The sequence below is a fragment of the Dromaius novaehollandiae genome, chromosome 2 (genome assembly GCF_036370855.1).
Source record: "Dromaius novaehollandiae isolate bDroNov1 chromosome 2, bDroNov1.hap1, whole genome shotgun sequence".
Taxonomy (NCBI): domain Eukaryota; kingdom Metazoa; phylum Chordata; class Aves; order Casuariiformes; family Dromaiidae; genus Dromaius; species Dromaius novaehollandiae.
Window position 1 is genome coordinate 2,029,243 of NC_088099.1, and position 21,969 is coordinate 2,051,211.

Genomic DNA, 21,969 nt, shown 5'->3' on the forward strand with positions numbered 1-21,969 from the left:
TGTTCCTTGCCCTCCTTGGGTTCAGCCTCCGTGACCAAAGTATCCAAGGGCTGGGACCCGTGCCTCAAGAGAAATTCTGGTCTCTCCATTAGACAAGAAGCCTAAACTCTTCTGATGGGCTCAGCAAACCCATCTGGCTAAGGAGCTTACTGAATCCAATGAGAAGATGCTGTCTGGGTGTCTCAAAGGGAGGACAGGTTCATGGGGCCAGCTGCTTTGGCTTGCAGTCCTGTGGTCCCTACCGCTGCCAGCCCCCAAAACCCTGCAGGGGATGGGGAGGGGAGATGCTTCCTTTGCAGAAAAGGAACAGAAAGAAAAAAAAAAACCCTCCAGCAGTAGTGAAGGATTAATAGTGTTGGAAGATTTCATTGGTGGCCCTGGAGGAGACTAAGGAGCTTGGTTTGCTTTCCAGCAAGAACGAATGAGAAAGGTTTTTCTCATTCTATTCGTAAACATTATGAATGGAAATGGGCTGCAAAAGTGCAGGATGATGCAAAAATAAACTGGTGTAAACTGTCAGGGAACAAAGATTATATCAGAAATTCAAAGAAAGTTTCTATCCTTCAGAATAGTCATGCTTGGCATGAGCCCTCTGGGAAGGGAACAGGATTCATGTCCCTAGGTGATTTTAAGACGGCATCTTGCTAGAGGAAACCAGGGCTATGGCATTGGAGGGGTGAGGAGGAGAGCACCGTATCAGACACAAATTCCTCCTCTAGTTGAACTCTTTGAGCTCTATTGCCATCCTGGTCCTTGGACAGGTCAGTGCACCTTGAGCCTACCTTGCAATATCCTGTGTGCTGCTGTCTGAAACCTTTTCACAACAATAATATAAAAATAAATGTTCCAATGTGATCCCCATTAGCAGTCACTTGCATTTCCCAAAGACCTCAGGTGGCTGGATGCCTGTCCTCCAGATCTCAGAAATCATCTATTTACTGGAGGCAATCACTTCCAAACACTCCAAATGACTCCTTCCTTCCCTTCCTAGGTACAAAATGCCGATACATCTCCTCCGGTATGCAATTGTAATGCTCTCATCTCCTAGTCTTGAGACACCTAGTACATTACTTCCACAATATAAGCTGAGCAACGGCAGAACTCAGCTTCTCTTTCTGCAGTGGTGTCCCTGCACCACAAAAGTGTTACCTCCTCTAGTTTCTTGATGCATTTCCTATAAGGCTATTTCTTTTCTTCCCTTCTCAGCCTGTCTCCCCAGCTCTCTCAGGGCCTCACACTTGCAAACCCCAGCCAGGTTCTTCCTGCATAACCTGATACCTGTACGAAACAACACCCTTGGGTTGCCCATCACTTCTTGGTCTTATTATTCATGGAAGGCTGTTTTCTGGATAGCAAAGGTGGCATCTAGTACTACACACTTCTTATACCTTATATAAATATATATAAAAAAGCTTCAACCAAAACTTCAGCTGAGGTCAGTCACAAGGGTTCAGAGAACAAGGCCTTCATACCAGCTTCAGTCTGAGGTACGTGTGCTGAGAGACACAGGGCTAAATGCTACTTTCATTCACTGTCTTCCCAGGGCTGTGGTGGAGCAGGGACTAGAACTCAGGTCTCCAGCAGACAGCTCCTCCTTGTCCAGCTCTGCAGAGGAGCTACCACCACCACTAACTCAGCACTTTGAGAAGCAGCAGCATCCGGGGATTTGCCAGTTTGCTGTCTAACTAGAAGTTACCAGCATCTCAGTGAAATGCACGAAATGACATGATTCTCCACTTTCAGTTGCTATACACTGGGCAGGGATAATGCTTTAACTCAAAAATCTGGTTTATTTTTCTGCTTTTGCATGCCATTTTATTACAGTCAATCTTTGCCCATTTTCTCTGTCTAGACTGTAAACTCTTCCATGAACCTCAGTACCTGAGGTGTCTGAAGGTTACTATTATAGTGTATCCATTCATCTTACAGTTGCCTGGGCTGTCATGAATACTCCCTTACAGCAGTACAGTCCTACAGAGTACTCAGAGAAGTACAGATTACTGTGGTTTTAGAACAGATGTGCCTAGCAGCTCTCCTTACTCCTTCAAGATTGACATCTCAGGGCATGGAAATTATAGCCATTATTACAAGCCACTATGTTATTCAGGAGGGAATAAGCAAACGCGCTGTTTGATGTCACCCCTGTGGGACTTGTCTTCTGGAGGCAGAAAGGCCAGCCGCAGGGTGCTTTGTGAAAGGGCTGCATCACATGCATATCACATTTTTCACTACACAGCCCCTTTACTCATATCTGCTTGCCCACCTGAGCCTAGCCAGGAAACCCAGCGTGTTGCAGGTTGCCCCAGTTGAGGAGAGAGAGGCATTTTTGGGCCATGCCTGCTCATTGCTCAGTCTGCATCCCCAGGGTGCAATGAGGGCAATTTTCTCCTGCCTGCTACGTTTCCCATGCCTCCTCCCTCCTTTGCTTCCCCCCAGTCTCAATTCCGATTCCTATGCAAGCAGTGCATGCATGTGGAGAACACATTAAAACCATCTGCGAGGCTGCTTGGCAGCTGGATAAATGCAAACATGGTCTCGAGGTGTTTATCTAGGGGTATGGAATATAAATCAGCCCAACTTATTCTGGCACCATGCGAGGCACCAGGGAGACCACATTTGGAATACGGTGTGCAATTGTGGTCACTCTATTACGGGAAGGACATTTGGTGGATTGGAAACAGGCAGGGAGGAGCAACCAAAAAAATGACCTAGCATTTTGGGGCAGGAGGGGGGAAAAAGGGAGGGCTGGATGGACTGTGCCTCTACATGGGGGTGTTTTTCTGGCACAGCAGATGTATTTCAAGTCTGGCTGTCAGAGCTTGTGTGTGTCTCTGAATGTATCTATGTATAGATCTATAGGTGGGAATGTATGTAGGAAGGAAAATATATTTGTTGACCTGTATTGTGCAATGCAGGTGGAGTGCATGCCTGCTTTGGGGAAAGATGTTCTGCATGGGTCTCAAGGTGTTTGGAGGGATAGCTGAGGACATACACAGTGCTGCAGCACCTTTTAGTGGACTTGCGTGTGCATGGTGCATCCCGTGTCAGTGCATGCATCTGTGAACATCTGCGTGCGAGTATGGGTACTGTGTGCTGGCCAGTATGAGGAGAGGGCAAGGAGAGGGCAAGGAGAGGGGAAGGATGTGGGTAAGTCCGGCCTGTTGTTACTCAGAGTCCTTTGCTGGTCTACGCACCACGGCTGAATGCTAAAAATGTCTCCTGTATGCTCAGCCCTGAAGGAACTGGACTTCGAAGAGGAAGGATGCATGGGGCGGCAGGGGCTGTTCCAAGTCGCACATTGTCCCAAGGCAGAATGGGAAAGCCACAAGATTTCAAGCGCTACCGGGCAATTGCCAACATGACACAGCCACTCGGCCATCACTAGCCCATTCCACGTGCAACCTGTCCCCTCTCTGCCCTTGCAACCCAAAGATGAAACATCACCTTTACATCCCTGCTGATGACACCCGACGTGCCGATACTGGTCTGGCTCAGCTCAGGCATCCCCCTTTTCTTATTCCAGTGTACCCAATTCTTCCAAAACCCTCTAGAGCTCCCTCTTAGAGGGGATAGTGCTGGTCATATCAGTTAATAAAAGTAAGTATAGAAATAAGTAGGATAATTAGTATTGCAAACTAGCTGCTCCTACATACTGTTCATTCATTTTTTTCTCTACATTACTACGCATATCTCACACATGGTCCATTTACGGCTACTGTAACTCTTGAGACCTGTTCCTCCTGTGCAATGCAAGACCTGTATACCTGCTCAGCAGACATTCCTCAATGGGATGGGAAGGCCTTGGCCCACAAATTTTTGCAGGAAGTGGCCAACTGTTGATACTTCTTGTCTCTTGCTAGCTCTAATTCGGGCACAGGATGGCAAACAGCCAGATGTGAAGAGCTACAAACGCTTGCAAGTCATCAAGGCCTGCTGACCTGAATATTAGCTGTAGCACATGGATGTGGTGGGAGAAGGCACCTCTCCGTAGGGCTTCAGCTCACTTTTGACCCATCCCAGAACCACAGATGCCATGGAAAAAACAAGACCTGAGCAAGACTCACTGATTACATCTATGGTAGTCTGTGCTGCCAGCTGAAAAGGACTCCTGGTCTGTGCTGGTCCCAAGCAGTGTCCACTGGGGCAGTGACAGCTGTCCTAAGCCAAAATCGTGTGAGGAGCATGCTAATAAGAGGCATTTCAGTGAACTGCAGGACAATATTTGAGCCCATGTCCTGGCCCTGCCTCCCTGAGACACTTGGACTGAGAGCAGAAACAAAGGGAAGCTAGAGAGAGAGAAAGAGGAGATACGAGGTTTATACAGGTCTGGAGTCTGTAGAGCAAGTCCTGAGGGCCCTAGAGGCCTTTGTCTCCGCTTGACTTCCAAGGCACCTGAGGCGACCCTGACAGGCTGGATGGTCAGGGGATGGTGCTTGAGCCTCTGGAGAGAAAATCTGGAGCAGACCCTGAACTTCTGCAAGCCTGAAGAGAGCCTGGGCTTGGGGATGGGTCCTTTAGGGACAATGGAGCCATAAACTCAGGAGGGCAACTCACATACCTTGGATAAATATTCATGGCTTCTTAACTAAAAATAATCCCTTTCCCTAGCAAATAAGAGGTTTATTTATTAAAAAAACAAGCCATTTCAAGGCAAGCTGCAACACCTAGGACTCCGAGAAAGGACTGACGATGGCCTTTGCTAATAACAGGTTTGTATAAAAAAATCTCTCTTCCCCCACAAAATGTCCCATCTCCTTTTCCAAACCAGTGTAAGACAGGCTTTTAATTCATGGATGAAAAAAAAGTCAGGTCTGATGGCTTATGGCTGGGAATTTCACTTCATCCCCTTCCAGGTTTAACTTTGGGGTGGCATCAGGCTGCCCACCATGGCTGAAATGTAACGTTTATGTACGTAGAAGAGAAATTTTAGGGTTTCCTGTTCTTTCTGAAAGGCTTTCATCTGGAGACTAAATTTAAAAAAAGAGGGAAAAAAAGAGAAAAGAAGAACGGAAGCCAAATGCTTGTGGGGACAGTTGTATGTGAGAGGGTGCTTTTTTTTTTCTTTTTTTGTGGGGGTCTCCCTCACTCTGTGTTTTAGCCAAAAATAGCAGATGAAGAACACCTCTTCAAGCAAGGTTGTGTGGAAGTACTCTGGACCAGTGGGCGGTTGTGCTTAGCCCAGCATCCTCACGGACAGGTCCACAGGGGGCTGCGTCCATGTCACCCCAGTCCAGCTTGGATTAAAGCTCATAGCAGGTCCTCAGGCTCAGAAATACACCTGGGAGGTATCTAGGGGTAGATGGCATTGTCTGCATAGCCTCTTCTAGGAGGACCGCAAGGCTCTGATCCTGTATTAGCTAGCATATGATAACTAACAAAAGATAATGTTCTTATGGAAAAAAAAGGTGGGGGGGAGATTTGGAGTTTTTACACATAAATAGTGGCTCATTACTCCTGAAGGAATTTTAAATTTATATCAATTTTTAACTTTTTTTTAGCTTCAACTTTCCTTTGGGCTATCTACGTGGTAGCAACCACACATCTAGAAGCCACATGTTCTCCACGTTCCAGAAATGCTTGGTGAATCTATGCTTCCATCTTGGCAAGAGTCAGAGGAACCAATGCTGCTCAGTCCCTAAGACCTTTCTCAGAACATAACTTAGGTATGGCTCTAGTTAAATTGCATCTAGCTTACCTCAGCTGAACAAGATATTGCTGAGCCATGGGAGCTGAGGGTAGAAGATAATATGTTTAAGTACTGCAGTTTACAGATGTTTGCGTGGTCTCTCAGAGGCTGGGTCAAGGATAAAAGGAAAGTTAAACCCAAGAAAGATAATGCACAGCACTTCCACTCTCTATAGGAAGGGTGGATGCCGGTACTCTCCATGCTCCCATTAAACCTTTCCTTTTTTCACAGCATCAAGTTCTAGATCTACTAGCCAATTTTTAAAGCCAGTTTTAGTAGCTGGTACTACACTAAAATCAGTCCTGGCACAAAGATGAAGCTGGTTTTGGCCAGACCTATGATGATACAGGTTGTTTGAGAGAACTACGTAACCATTGCTGGCCATGTTCTGGCTCCACAGATGGACTTTTTGTTTCACAGATGTGGAACCAGGAGAAGTACTTCAATAGGACTAGCCCTGGAGCCTATTGCCGTTTGGCATTGCAGCGGGAGGCACACGACACTTGCAAATAATGCCTAATCACTCAGGCTGAAGAAATCTGTGGGTTTAATAAAACTGAGCCAGTAAAACCAGCAAAGGGAAAAGGTTAATGCTAAAAAGCACAGACCAGAGCCTGCTTCAAGAGGATGGCAGAGCTTGATTCGAGATACTTATCTCTACTGGGCTAGCTGCTTCCTAGGGAAGAGCTAATGAAGCCCATGCATAGGCAGGATCACATTTTCCAGTCAAAAAGCCAGCACTGGTGTGTTAATCTCCAAGCTGAATCCAAGCCTGTGCTGGAATAGTGATGCACAAAAACCTGCTCCTGGAAAACTCTTGCTTGTTCGGGTTTCTCAGGGGAAAACAATGGTGCTGGACTCACAGATCTCTCCCATAGTGCATCTTCTTCGCATGTGTTTTTTCATGTAGCCATTTCAAGCCTGTGATTAGCAGGGAAACTCGTTAGGAGTGGGTAGCTGCAAGGTGAGAGAAGGAACAGCAGAGACCAGCCCAAAATGAAGGTTCTTTACTGACCCAGGCTACCTCTCATCTCATTTCTCTGAAACTCTGATTTTCCTTGGTGCCTGCTAATACACATTAATCTAAATGAATATTAGACTGGAAAAAAGTAAGTCAGCATGCTGAACTGAGGGAGAGATCAATGAATCTGAGAAAAATCAATGCTCTCACTAAACTGAATGGGATACTGCCAGTTTGTACCAGGCAAAGAGCTGGTCCATGAAGTGCACTCAATGATGAAATGGGGAAAAGAGGGGGAGAACCCATTGCACTGCAAGAAATTTCAAATGCATTTTCTTCATTTCAAAACAAAACCAGAGGCTTTAAAGATGTGATGATGAAAGTTTTGGGTTTTAGTCAAGTGGTGTTTGTCCAAACCTTTTCATCAGTTTCTGTCCACCTGGACTTGAATTTGTGGAGCCTCACCTTGAATTCCAGGACAAAAGGAAATGTGGTTTGTGGTCTGTGCCCTGGCTGAAGAGCAAGGAGATGAGAATCCAAATATTGGCTCTGCCACAGACTCTTCTTTGAGATCGGAGGTGAGGCGTTGAATATCCCTCTGCGTCAGCTCTCAAGAATGAGCCCTACCAAGCCTTCATGCCAGGTTACGTGATATTTCTTTCTATCTAAAAAATAGTCAGGAAAATCGAGGTGTCCCAAATTCTCTCACTGCTTCTGAAAACACAGATCATTGACTGTTACGGAGTGAAGTAAATCACAACACTATGCTGCAATCATGCCCAGACAGAGGCAGGATCCAAACAGCCCTCTGCCAGGTGGTATGTGGCAACTTCTGTTGAAGGAACATAGGAAGACATCAAGAATGATCACAGGACAGACCTGACAGCACTGAGTGAATGTATATATCCCTTGATGCGGAGCGGGATGGGAGCAAGGAGATAAAGCAATGGAGGAGAGGTCAGCTGGGGTTTCCATCAGCAGTGTATGTTCAATGCAGTACTGCTTACATCAACACCTTTCTTTCCTAGTACTGCTCCTTTCCCTCTGATGTCCCTGGTGTTTGTGTGGCTGCATGATGAATGCAGATCATACATGTGGCTGCAGATCAGGGAGCAGGCAGAGCTGAAAAACAAACCTCCTCCGGAAAAACTATCAGGTTGAACTGATCTCCCATTTGGTTTGCCAGCTGGCCCTGTCCACACATGCATGCAAAGGGGAATCTGCAGTAGCAAATGAAGTGGTGCTTTCTCTGCATGCACACAGGTCCTTAGCATCTCTGTCACCGTGATCCAAATCTGCTCATCCATTGCTAGCCAAGTTGTCTCATCAAGGACGTACGCTTGTGCTGAAACCGCCTGTTGCCCTTGCTGTAGAGATGCCCTGCAGGATGAGTTCCAGACAGGACATGCAGTTAGGAGCCTGTCGGACTCCATCTTCCCCTTGTCTAAGAGATGAGATCTTACTGCTGCCCCCCTACACTTTCTAACTAGAGGTCACTTAGCTGCCTCTGAGCTGGCGGAAAATAGCAGTGCTTCATCCAGTCTTGTTCAAATCTGGGTATGAAATCAAAGTGTTGAGGAGGGCAGGTTTGCAGGAAAAGTACTGGGAAAGTTCCTTGGAACTGGGAAAGTTCCTTGGAGAAGCAGAGCCTGTCTGCAGAGAAGCACGCCCCTCTTCCCCATGGCTTAGAGAACCACGGGAGAGAAGTATCCATGAACGCCCATGGCAAAGGGTACATTTCTTGAAGTCCTCTTCTGGGTCCATTCCACAAGCTTGAGCACTGAATGCTCAGAGCTGCAGGACTAAACCCCACAGCAGAGATGTGTAAGTCAGCCATCAGGCTGCAAATCAGCCTTCACTTGTCACAGAGCTTGCATAAGTATCCAGTGCAAAGCAGATTTATGACAGCCATGGGGTTGAAGGCCTCCTTTCCTGCAACCTCTGTGGATAAGAATTTCCCTGGAGATACGGAAGTCTCAAGTCCAAAAGCAGTCACTGTTGATTCAGCCCAGGGATTTTAAGCAGGATGGCTCTCCTCTCCCAAGCATCCTATAACCGCTGGGCTACCTGGCGTTTGCTGCTGGGATGTCCCTGTAGTTAGAGCTGCTCTCTGCTGAAAGGACTGCTACAGTAGTCAGGGAGTGATACTGGCCCTATAAGCAGGTCATAAATTGAGCAGTTGAGATCCAGGTCTTGCTCCATTGCCTTTTTCAATGCTTTCAGACAAAGTGAAACTTTGGAACTAATGGAAGAGATTTCAGTCTCCTTTCTCAGGGCTAATCATAGAATCATAGAGATTCTGGCTGGCAGGGACCTCTGGATATCTCTTGCACAGACTTCCACTCAAAGTCAGCACCAGATCAGGTCAGTCATGGCTTTGTCTAGACAAGTCTTTAAAACTTCTACAGGAGAAAATCCCACCACCTGTCCGGGTAACCTGTTTCAGTGCTGCACTACCTTCCTAGTGAACAGTAACCAAGTCACACTGCTGCCTAAGTGATAAGTGGTTCATCTAAATAGCAACCCTAGGCCCAATCTGTGATCAATGGCTGGAGACAGGTGGGAGGTGGATGTCACCCCAGAAGGTGTCCCTCTCTTTCCACTGACTCTAGAAGGAGTCCAGATGTTTGAACTCTAAATTTCAGATGACTGAGTGTGGGTGATAAGACTCCTACCCCTAAGTGTTTCAAAAATCCCGTTTGGGTTTTAAAGAGCGTCTGAAATGCTATAGGATGAATAAACATTGCATATGGGCTGCAGGATCTGATTCTATATAGGAGCTGCTGCTTTTGCCACAGAAGTGCAGCCGCTTCTGGGGTGTAGGAAAGGAGTTGTGTAACTGTACACAGCAACACCATCCACCGGTATAAATAGGAGCCAAAAAGGCAGGAACACTGCATGTACCCGAAAGCACAGGAGGATTTGCAGAGGCCAGATGCAATCATTCTGGGTGAAACCTAGTCAACTCATCAGTAATCCACCTCTCCTTCACAATCCCACCACCAACACCCTGACTTACTCATCTCAAATTTGTAACGGCCCCACATAGCCTCAGCTTTTGCTTTATGGGTCAGTTCTTTAGCTGAAGCTCACTGAGCCACTGTCACTTACGTCAGCTGAGACTGTACCCCCCAAACCCCATACCCATTTGCAAGGCAGATCGTTTGGCCTTGTAGTCCTCTGGGATGCCAAGGAGGAGTGCTGCTTTATTACACATGGCAGACTGTGCAAACTTTCCACGGTTTCAAATATGAATCTCATGGCCATCTACTGACCATGTGGGTACAGTTTCTCCCATTTACAAGACTTCCAGAAGCTAAATGTAACACAGGTAAAATGAACCAGGACTGTATGCTGCCTCCTGTATTGCACATGTTGAGCCTAGATAGATTTGTTTCTTTTTGTGGTCATTTGTGTTTTTTTTTAAGAGGTAAGACTGTGCCTTTTCTCTCCGGCCCTTTGAATACCAAACAGATCAATAAATCATTCCAGGCCAAGGGGTGCTGTGCTCCCTGCGATCTGCAAACATGCCTCTCAGCTAGGCTTGCCCCAATTGAAAAATAAAAGTGAGTCCTTGGCTGCTCCATCAGAAGCAGCCTTGGGAGTGGGGCCCATTCATCACACTGATGAAAAGAAATAAAAACCAGAAGCATGGACCCAGCCTCCAGCCTGGCCTTCAGAAGCTGCTGGGAGCTGTCAGGGCAGGAAGGAGTGCGGCTGGCTGCCCTGTGGGAGATCTCACAAGGGGACAGGGCCCTTCATGTGTCTGAGGCGGGGACCATCCATTTGCGTCGCTGGCAGGTAGACTCTGGAACGCCCCTGGTGTAGAAATAGTGCCACATAGCTGCCATGGGCTTTCTTACGAACAGACAAATGTGCTGCTTTTCCCAGGCCTTTTCTTCTGGTACTTCAGTGAGGGAACAGGCAATGGGGTTAGGTCCTCCATTTGGCAGAGAAGGGCAAAGCCTTACGTGTCCTTGGGTGATTAGCACAAATAGAAACCAGGCCCCAGTTTCCATATCATCAAAGAAGGAACAGACTTAAACACTTTTTAACCCTGCGTTCTGAAGCCTGTGCACAGAGACTAAGCTTATGAGCCTTAGCCAAGCAATTAATTGCATTAAAGCTAACTCAGTGCAGATTACAGCCTTTTGTTCCATCACCCCTCACCTCACAAGAGCATCTAAAACCATCCATCTCCTCAGGCTCCTAGAGCATATACCACAAAATGGGGATTCAGTTAGCCTGTTCACAAATCAACACTTGGCTTCGTCATGTCACGTGCCCAAGGGTGTGTCTGTAGCCTAAAATCTCTGGATGGAGGCTCTTTTGCAAGGTGGGAAGATCTTTTCTAGACTGCAAAGTCAGCAAGCATCAACTCTTTCACAGATTAGACACACTCCGACAACTTACTGCCTTGTTTGTGCTGTGCTAGTATGAATTGCCTGGAGGTCATAGGGTTGGTGTCACTGGAGGTTCTTTAAGAACATTTTAAGAAAACGTTTCTTGGAGAAAGCTTGGTTAGGATCCATTCTGCCTTTAGATTGGGGCATCTCTTGCTGATTGATTTGATCTAACTACCTGTTCCTAATGATTCCTTTGATTCTTTAAAGCCTTGGATGTACTGCTGTGGGTACCAACATCAAGATAATAATGATTCCCCCTTATGGCTGTATTGTCTGGGCTTGAACAGAAATTTGCTATAGGGCATGGAGCAGGCAGTCTGAATTTTGCTGCCCAAGCAGCTCTGAATAGTGTTTTCCAGAGCCAGGAGTCAGCATGGGTCCCTGAGATATATAAGCAATAATGAATTTAGATTCCTTTTTGTGCAGTCAATGGAAGAGCTAATGCCAGCCTTGCAGTTGCTGAACCAGGTCTCAAAACAGGACCAAGGGGATGTTTGCAAAGCCTCGTGATTTGGTTCCTTTGCTTTGCTAAACTGACCGTGGTGAGGAGTCTAGCATCTGCTCGCTCGTTCCTATGCAGTCACTGTCTCCCAGCCCTGTCAACACCACTGCTGATAATCAGAGACAGATCAATACCATAGAGAAGGGCCAGAAAACAGGGTATGACAGCAAGACCAGCTGGTTGATATCAGCAAATCCCAAGGTAGGCAGGTGGTCTAAAGCACAACAGAAGGACATGCCTTTGCACATGTGTTTTTTAATGAGGTGTTAATTGAACATTGGGTGAACAGGACAAAGCAGCACACAGGATGTGGCTTGAGGTTTTGGCTGATGTGAAGCTGGAGTCTTGGAAGAAAATGAAAGCTGGGCTTTTATGGTCCCTTACTGTGATCTCCAACAGCAGAGAGATGCCAGGTGGGCAGGCACCTTGCTCCAGAATCATGGCTGGCTTTGGGGAGCTTTCCCTTGGGTGGTGATGCAGCCTCCAGATACTCTAGGCAGTGATAGCTGTGGAAGGGGGATCACTGAGACGTAAGGGTGAAGATGGGAGGCAGTCTGGCTTGTTCCCTCCTCTCAGGAGAAAGGAGAGAGTGCAGGATGCCCACCCAGCACTCACTGGGTTGGTGCAGGATGCCTGAGCTTACAGCCCCAGTCCCAGTAATTAACAGCTGTGAAACTGATGAAAGAAACTGAGGAGAAAGGATTACTTTGCTGCCCACATAAGAGAGCTTTCTTCTCTTCTCCCCCCATTCTCACATCTGGTAATGATTTAGCAGCTCAAAATAGAAAGGAAGTGAAAGAGAGGGATTAAACCAAGCTTTGACCCATTCAAGAATAATATATTGAGAGTATATTAGAGGGAAGCACAGGAGGGGTGTTGGAGGGTTGCTCTGTCTCCTGTACCACCAGTGTCTAACTGAAAAGGATCTTGGGGAGAACAGATGGTTGATGGCATCTCCCATGCATTGCCTGGGCATTGGGTATAGGGCTGTAAGCCCATGATCATGACTGTTGCAACCTGTTGACCCCTTGAATGTGGTATCTGGGATTTTGGAGCAGTAAAAAGAGGCTGTGACAACATTGCTTTTCAGCACCTTGTGCTGTAAGGTCTTACTAATAGCCCAACCTGAAACACCGGTCCTTTGGCCCCTCGCATGCTCTGCATACTGGATTAAGAGGAAGGACTGCAGCTGAGCAGAGGGGGGGCTCAGCTCTGCCTTCGTAGCACCAGCCATGCCATCTAGGTTGCTGTAGGAACACTCACCATGCACCTTGGGCACCTTGGCTTTCAGATGTCGTTCGCACTTGGCCTTGGCTTTTAGCAGTAGGAAGATCTGCTCCTCTTTGGTGATGACATCATCAGCATCCACCTGTAGTGATGAGGAGAAATGAGGTTAAAACTCAGCGTGGGAAAAGTAGCAGGACACAAACTTCTTAGATAATTCCTTCCATTAGCAGTTTTGTCCGTTAGCCTTGCTCTGTGTATCTTAGTGTGCTCAGCAATTACCCAAGCAGTCCCAAGCAGTACCCCTTCCAGGATGTCGCATGGAAACGTCTGTGTACACAACAGAGAAAGGGTGCAGTGCAATCGCTCACATCGCAAATACATGCATGCACACAGGAAGGGGGAGACTTCTACAGCAGTATTACAAGATTGCATCTTGGAGGCATGAAGCTATCATCCACTGGGGGGAAAAACATTGGTGCAGTCTAAAAACTGGTCCTGTTGGGATATAGGAACATAGATAAACACAGCACTCAGAGAATGGCAGAGCAATGCTGTATCCCCTGATATGCACCTTGTCCTCTTGGAAAATACCGCCGGGGTTAGAAGTAGCAAGGCCTCCTCTCCCTTTACGAATCTCAACCTGCTATCATTAACGCAGTGCTGTTTCCAGTTCCTCATGCAGGCACTCGGCCGCACGGCATCAAACCCTATCAGCATCCCATCTACATCCAAGAACATAGGCAGGGCGATGACCTGACCTCATCTGCCCCCCAGAGTCTGAGGGCTCAGGAAAAGGAGGCTGCAAACATCAAGCCAGGATTAGGTTCCTCCTCCCACATGTACTAGGCATAAGGTCTCCAGGGGACAAGTGAGAAGAGGAGTGGGGACAGGAAGGGGGACAGGGTTATGCAGGGGAGCAGTCTTTGAGTGGAAATAGCACGGGGTATTTTTCATGCTCCTAGGTTTGAGTTTGTCTTCCTCTACACACACAGACAACAGTGCAAATGTGAGGTGAGAAAATGCAAAAATCTTTCTGCTATTTAGCTGGACTCCAGCAGTGTCCCAGCAGGCTGGAATCCCCCAGAACCCGCTTTACTCTCCTACATTTGCTGCTTGCTGATACATGATGATAAAAGGCCCCCAAAGACACTTGTTGGCCATAAAAAAAAAAAAAAAAAAACTTCACAAAGTTGGCACATTCCTGTTAGCACTGTTGGCCTTGGGAAGCTGGGGGTAAAACTGAGAGGAAGGCTTGTTCTATAAATACTTTGGTTCTTATACTGGATAGACCTTTGATCTCGAGCGGTATAGCTGTTCACACTTTCTGATGTGCCTCTCAGATACTTGGCTTGTGCATCCTGCTCAGATATTCAGGGCCAGTCCCACTTGCCCGATAAGGTTTGAAAGTAGAAGGAACTTTCCTCCAGGTCAGTTTGGCAGGAATGGGTGGAAATTTCACCGTACCTATCCCAGCTACACTAGAATCCCACTGCCTTTATCCTCTCATGCTTTTTTTCCTAAAAGCACATTGTACTTAGCCTTTTCCTATAGCCTGTACACTAATTTTCTGCCCCAGATACGAAAGGGTGGTGCAGATCTTACCCTCTAGGGTCTTTGTGATTTGCAATGTAGAAGGGCATGAGGAGTAAATGTGGATCTTTCAGCACTATATCCATCTGCTGGCAAGCCTTTTAGTGTTTGATGCCTGCAGGATCTGAAAATCTAAGAGGCTTAAATGCTTCACTGCTATTTTGCCACTCATGGCAGAAGAGTCTCTGGGTTAGGAGGAATCTTTGTTCACCAAATCACACCAAGGCTGGTTCAAAGCACAAAAAAGCCACATGTTGTGCCTCAAAGAGCTCTTGAATTCAGGTTGTTGGTCGAGGCACCAGCCTGAAAGATTCAGGTGATGTTTAAACCTGGGCTAAATCATTGCTGCTCTCATTGCCTCCGTTTCCCTAATATTTGGGTGATTAATCAGACTATAAATGCAATGAGAGCAGAGGCTGCCTTTCTCTGGATTTGTACAGCACTTAGTACTCACTTATAATAGTGTAATGTAAGGAAAATGGGCTGCAGTGCTCTTTTATAGAAAACAGCATCTTTTTTTTTACTTATATTGACTGTGCTGGTGAGTCTAGCCACAGTTAATTTGTCATGCAAAATCTAGGGCAGCACACCACATCTGGACGGATGGAGCTGGACTAAATATGAGTGTATAGTGCAGGCAGGCAAAGGAAAAGAATAGAAAAATCTGCGAAGCCAGTAGTGACCTTAACATGAGAAGGAAACTTGTAGATAGGTGGTAGAGCTGGCCTGCAGAGGGGACTGCTTGTCTGCATTCCTCTGAAGCATGGACTAAAGGAGAGTAGTGGCATTTCATTGTACTTATAAAACACAGCTATTTGGAATTAAGGTGCCTTTGCTCATTATAACTTACTTCACTTTGGAAAGCAAGTGAGATGAATCAACTGAAGACCAATCAGTTTTTGAGTAAGAGTTACTACAAATGACATATTGAGGGTTAATGAAATCCAACTTAGAGGTAAATTCACATTAAATTTCCCATGTGTTCCTATGGAGAGAAAGAGTGGATGTCTGAGCAGCTGATGTGCTAATAGGCACAGAGATGGATAGCTAGGTCTGATAAGGGAGTTCTGAGTAAAACAGAAGTTAGTTTTTCTTGCCCCTGGAAGAAATCCACACTAAAATCCTCCTTCAGAAGTGGGAGATGGTTTCAAAACCATGCTAACGTTAATGCAAAATAAAGCCATCCCTTTCCAGATGTTTGGCCAGTCCACATTTAAGGCAATTTCCAACATTTCAGCTCTTTCATTGGAAACATAAAGCTCTGGGGTCAGATTCTGCTGTCATTTATAGCTGCACAAATCCTGAGTGATTCTACCAAAGCTGGAGGAGTTAGTGTGGATTTATACTGGCCAAATGGAGCAGAATCTGACCTCAGGCCTTTGAAGTGATTCATCCCTTGTGTGCTTCTTCGTCCGGCTCCTTTGGCCGTGCTCTGAAAGGGGGCAGCAAGAGGCAGCTCCTGGCCAGCAGGATGTATGGTCTCCTGGCCAGGCACAGAAAAGAAGCTTTATTTTCCAGAAGAGGAGCTAAGGCACTGAGCGCTGTGCCCAGAGCTGGGTAGGATGGCTGGGGCAAAGCTCTGAAATGAACCCAGATGTTCTGCTTTCCTGAGCCAGTCTTAAACTTCCAAACCTGTCAGATCCTTAAAAAGTTTCCCCATTCTCTCTCCTCACCCTCAAAAACTGGTATAAATATTGAGAGATATTATTAGGCCATGTTTTTCTGCATTTCTCCTTGGTCAAGGAGGCTGAAACATATATAAAATCAGGCATATGAATAAGAACAGAGGTTCTCATGCAGTTGCATGACTTGAGTAAGACTCCTATTCTCAAGAGACTCATGGGAAAATTATGCAGACTAGCACTGCTGCTTCCTTACTGCTGAATCACCTGAGAAGGAAAATTGAAGTTGTTCCAGGACAGCCTAATTTCATCTAATTGCAGGTGGCTCTGAACCTGTTTTCCCCTCTGATCCGGACTGCACATTCCCATGCATCCACACCCTTCACCCCCAGCCCTTGTTAAACCCTTTGCTGAGACATTTCAGGTGTCTGCCTGGCTGAAAGTTCACCAGGGACAAGGGACCAAACAGCTTCTGCTGTATCAGGGCACTGAAATGGCTCAGCCTTGGGTTTGAAGGCTGGTATGTGGAATGGGGCAGAAATCCACAGCTGGAAACCGGACAGAGCAGCTGTGGCACCTGCCAGCTGTTAGCGCACGTTTAGCTGTTCAATTCCACTTGTGCTTGTGTGTCTAACTTTCATGCTCTGGATCTTTTGTTCTTAAGACAATGCTGCAGCACTCACCTTTCCAGCCTAGCTGTCAAAGGTCAAAAGAAATCTATAGGAGCATTTTCCTTGCAACATAGATGCATTAGACATTTGGATCAGGTTTGGCAAAACTTCCGCTTTGACAAACAATCTTGATACCTGATCCAAAAACACTATGGAATGGCCTTTCGAAAACCTGTAGCAGATGTTTATGGCAACCTTTTTGAATGCAAATATTCCTAGGCAGCTAAATAAGTGGCTTTATTTTCAGAAGTGCTGAGGTATGGGCTGCAGAAGCTCTTAACAAGTGGGAGCTGCTGCTGGCAAAGCAGTCATTTGTCTGGAGTGGATTTGGGTCCCTGAGGTTGGGAGGAACATAGGGCTGGAGGTACAGGTATGAAAGGGGCCTGTAAAATACTGAATGGTGCAGAGAAAGAGAAAGGGGAATAATTAGCCACAATTTTGCAAAATTTGAGTCCTGTGAGGCACATGCTGAAGAGAATGAAATCTAAAAGAAATAGAAGGATGGTGCATATAGGCAAATTGCAACAATGGACTCAAAGCAGATGCAGACAAATCCACAGGTGACAAATCCATCAGTGGCTGTTAAACACTGTAGCCTGGACGTAAACTCTGGTGCAGGAAGACCATAAACTGTTGATCACCAAAAGCTGGGATGTAATAACGAGTCTATAAGAGCTGTTTTTTCTCTAAATATCCTAAGTTGGGAGCTCCTGGGCTTGGTCTGTTGGAATAGAAGGTTGACTCAGAAAGGCCATTTTTATATTCCAATAAGCCTTTCATTTTGCCAGAGCCCTACAAAAACCTTGTGCCCTGCTGAGTATCCAGGAACATGTATGTGCATTCAGGATGTGGTCCAGTTTGGCATGCTCATTGCAATCTACTTTGATTATTATGTGCACCTGTTCTTTAGGACCACTGGGAAAGTTGGTTGAGAGGAGATGTTGGAAAAGTTTTCTCCAAGCACACGCCATGGCTAAAACTCACCAAGACTGTCATTTTCAGCATCATGCTCACACTTTTGATCTTTTATTGAAAACTGCTGCAGCCGGCCTAGAGCTCACCCATTTACAACCAAGTACCTCTCCCCTTCTCATTCTCTGAAAACCAATAGCCAACAGAAAGCAACAAATGCCACATGCTCTTGCCAATACAACACTTGCCTTTTTGGCCAGCTGGGGACATCCAGGGTGGGATTTACCCATCTGAGATGTCTCCACCGGAGGTATTCACCCAGGGTTTACCTTATAGTCACTGGAGATTTAGATATGGTGGAGTTCAGCTGAGATTCATTCCATCCTCAAACTGATATCTAAATTAGGTCAGATAGCTTTTTTTTTCCCCCCCCCCTCCAATGACTATAAAAGGAAATGACTCAGATAGAGATATTTACATTTTATGTGTTTGAAATTAGGAAAGAAATCCCACCCCAGAGCCTATCCAGTCGTGGTATCCTTGCATCTCCTGGTGGCTAGTATCAGCCATAGGTTGCTTATGTTACTGCTCCTCTCTATATAGATGTAATACCTGGTTCTACCTGGACAATATTTCCTCAGTACCCTTCCCAGAACTGGATGAAGGAAGGAAAGATGATCCTCTTTAGAGCCTCCCAGAATGTCTTTCTCATGGGGGAATTTAGACTGTTTCTTAAGATTGGTTTGGTTTCAGGATGAAGTGTAGTTTCTCATAATGGAAAGAGAAGGAAAATAACACAAGAAACAACAATAAAACAAAACAGTCTTGGTAAAAAGTTTCACTGTGGGAAAATTTCACGTGAGGAGAGAGAATTTCTGAATTACTACCAGTCCTACTAGGTTGATAAGAAATGGAGCCCCAATTCAACAGCTGAATGCTGAGAACTCTGGACCCCCACCACGGCAACCCAAAGTCTTAGGGTCCCCTACTCCAATGCAAGCCATGCAATAGGAGCATCCGCAACTGGTTCTTTCTGAAATCTCTGGAAGCTGTTTAAGAAGCTTGAAGGAAACTTTGCCTGTCGTTCACAGGAATTTCACTGAAGACATGCTTCCTCAAGCTCTCGTTACCTCTATCACATAATGGTGAAACTCAAGCACTTAGAAAGACCCAAACAAGGTCAACTGTTGAATCAAGATTAAAGTCAAGTCTAGAAACCAGGACTTTCTCATCCCTGTCTGACCCATTCAGCCATGCTGCCTCTTGTTTGCATGACAAGCTGCAAAACTCAGCCACTCTCAGACTCATATCTTCTCTCACACAAGACATTAATTACTGCTGTTAAGGAAGCAGTAACTTACTTTCTGAGTCTTGTTTCATCACAGAAAGGACCCCAAGAGGTCTGTCCTTGCCTACACCACAGAATTACATCTTTTGATGACCAAGCAACACACACCACTGCAACCCTAGATGAGGGATTAGGCTGAGTTGTTTGGGGATGGTTAGAGTCCGTAAGAGGGGCAGATTGCCAGGTTCTAAGGAGCAACTTTGGTTTTCACTACCAGGGTAGCTTACACAGAGTATATTTGCTCTGAACAGCGTGAGGCCTTTGAGCAGCTTGAGCCTGCAGTAACTGGTCACTTGAGCAGAGCTGACAAGATCTGCAGAATTTAGGAGCAGAGCCTTTGCTGGTGTGAACTCTGGGGACAAGAGAGGGACTTGAGAGAAGTCAGAAATAGTGTCTCAGACAGATACCTCTCCCAAATGCAGCTATTTGAAAGGATGAGGTCATCACACTCCTGCAAAAGATAATCACTGTTAAGAGATCTGACAACAAATCCCTTGCCATGAGCCCTCCCTAGCTTGCTTCAGCATTAATCCTTGCACTGAGCTTATTGGCATCAACTTCATACAAGTTCAAGGGCTACAAAAAGGTGTTGCATAGGTGGGTTTAGAAAGACAGCTTCGCCTTTCACTCCCACCATTATGGTCTAGATGCAGCTGGGCTGGGAGGCACTGGGGTTCCTCCATGGCCTCCCCAAATTTGCAATCAAAACACATCTGCTACTCTTTCTCGATGGTTCTTACCTCTTGGTTTCCCAGCACTGATTTTTGCCAGAAAAAGTTCCTCGTGGGGAAAGGTTCTAGGAATGTTTTTTCTCCCCCTTGTTAAGAGAAAGCAGAAATGAAGAGCAGGAGGCAGGCCAAGCAGAGACGGGCAAAGTGACAATGCTATCCAGAGCCTGTTAAATCAGTTTCATTTCTTTTTTTTTTCCCCTTCCCCTTGCCCCCAGAGGAGGCCATGGGGTAATTATGATAATGTTTTCTGGTATTTCCATTTCATTGGCTGATCTCCCAGCCACTGAAGTAAACCCCAAATCTCAACGGGGAGGTCATATTCATCCTTGTTTATGGGACTCATTTTCAGAAATAACACTATCCTTTTTGTGAAACTTGCCTGGCAGCAGCTCAAAAAACAGCTGAAGGCAAACAGATTCCTTGGTCAGGGCTGAGAACATCACAGCCGCTCAGCAGGCCCAGTACAAGGGACTGCTGGTGATCACCATCTTGGAAGGTAGTAGACGGGGTAATTGCTGGTCTGAAGGAGTGAGGGGGTGCTGGCAGGAGTGGTGGCTATGAGAAAGATGAGAAGAAGGTAAGTGTGAAAATTAGAGCACCAATGCTCGTGATCTGGAGGAGAAAGGGAGGTGGATCCCAGGAGTGCGTGAACTAGGTGGGACAGAGGTAGGGCCAAGCTGTGCAGATCCTACCTCAAAACAGCCCTGCTGGTTTTGGTGATTTTTGGCCAGCACTGCCTCTGGAAAGGTGATCACAGTGCTGTCTTTTTGTGAGGAGTGAATATAGGCTGGAGGGGGATACTGAAACCAACAGTTAATCAGCTCTGAGGAGTGTGACAGAGTGTTTCTAAGATTTGCTTTAAGGATGCCTTAGGAGACCTGGGTGGAGGGTTTCCTGGAAACAGCAGACCAAGGAAACAAGAGCCAAGGTCAGGTTTGACCAGGGTCAAACACTGTGTCCTTTTCTGCCACAGAGACTGCAATTGGGCTGAGGGCATAAATGGGAAGGAAAGAAAGTTAGGATTAGAGATTCATTCCGGCATTACTGGGGGAGTAGGCTGCTCTCCTAAGCTCTGTAAAGGTCCAGATAGCTGTTAGGGTTAGGAGTGCTTCAGTCCTCACTCAGAGAAACAGAAGCAACCTTCCTGGAGAGCTTTATGCCTCCTAAACAGCTTTGCCCAGGTCTAATCTGAGGCCAGAGCTGTGGCTGCTGCAGATGAGCATGTCTCTACTGAGGTCGGAGCATCAGGCTGGACTGATAGGGTGGCAAAGCCAGGCAGTGCCAATGGGGGTGGCAGACCTAATAAATGCCTCAGAGTAGGGTTTCAGCTGCCTTTTGCAGGAGTCGATACAGCCTTCAGTGTGGAAAGAGGCAAAACAAGATTGGTCAGGAGCCCGTGACAATGTGGAAGTGGCCTGAAGCAGGAATAGGTGGTGCTCTGGAAATAGTTGGGAACACAAGGAATTACATGAGATTGGTCAGCAGTGGGATGGCAACATGTGCAAGAATTGAGGTCCTGATGCCTGTGTGTTATAAATGGAGTTGTCCTCCTTTAGGTGAGAGGAAACGGATTTCTTTGCTTATTTTGTGATTTGGTTTAGCTTTCTAGTTTGTCATCTCTCTCTGTTTTCCTACACTTCTGCAAGCATTTGCTTAAGCCCTGCAACTCCTGGCCACTAGGCCCTGCTGGTTTGCTCAGGTCCAGATGAACCTGGACAAGTATGGAAGGGCGAGGGATTTGTATGTGCTGTCTTGGACAAAATGTACCCTGTGCAGTCTCTATTACTGGGGCTGCTGCCAGCCCTATAGCAAGTGGGGATCTGCCAGACTGTAGCTGAACTAGTGCTTAACAGTGCCCCATGTCCAGCTATGCTTCACACAAGATGCTAGAGCTGGAGAAATAGAGGTATATTTGTGATTTGTTGGATTTTAATGCCAGCTTTTGCAGTCACTCAGGGCTCGTGTTTCCTGGCAAGCAAAACCCCATGTTGGGTTCAGGACTGCTGGAATTGTGACCCAGTCACTTGACTCTGGAAGTTGGCACTTCAAGCAAAACAGGTCCCTCACACCCAGGAAACTACTCTGGACTCGTGCATGGACCATGAGGGTCTGGCACTTCATATTTCAGTGGCAGCTTACAGCATCTTCCTCATGGAGAAACAGACCAGGGTAAATGCAGATAAACTGAGTCTAATTTGGGCAATACAGGCTTTGCCTACTGCCCAGACAATTTAATTCCCTTTCTTCACTTATTGCTACCCCATACTTCCTCCCCTCTGCCTGCACACGTGTCATCAGTGCCTTGGCACAAAA

The 21,969-nt window shown here is 46.4% G+C and overlaps 1 protein-coding gene across 3 annotated transcripts in view; it reads right to left on the reverse strand.

The window, feature by feature from the left end:
• The window catches only part of PTH1R (parathyroid hormone 1 receptor), a 137,705-nt gene that overhangs the window by 52,666 nt on the left and 63,070 nt on the right, over nt 1-21,969 (reverse strand). For all 3 annotated transcript variants that reach the window (XM_064505642.1, XM_026095997.2, XM_026096008.2), the window contains one exon: nt 12,819-12,924. In XM_064505642.1, coding sequence (XP_064361712.1) covers nt 12,819-12,924 — 106 coding nt within the window. The remainder of the gene's footprint in view (nt 1-12,818; nt 12,925-21,969) is intronic.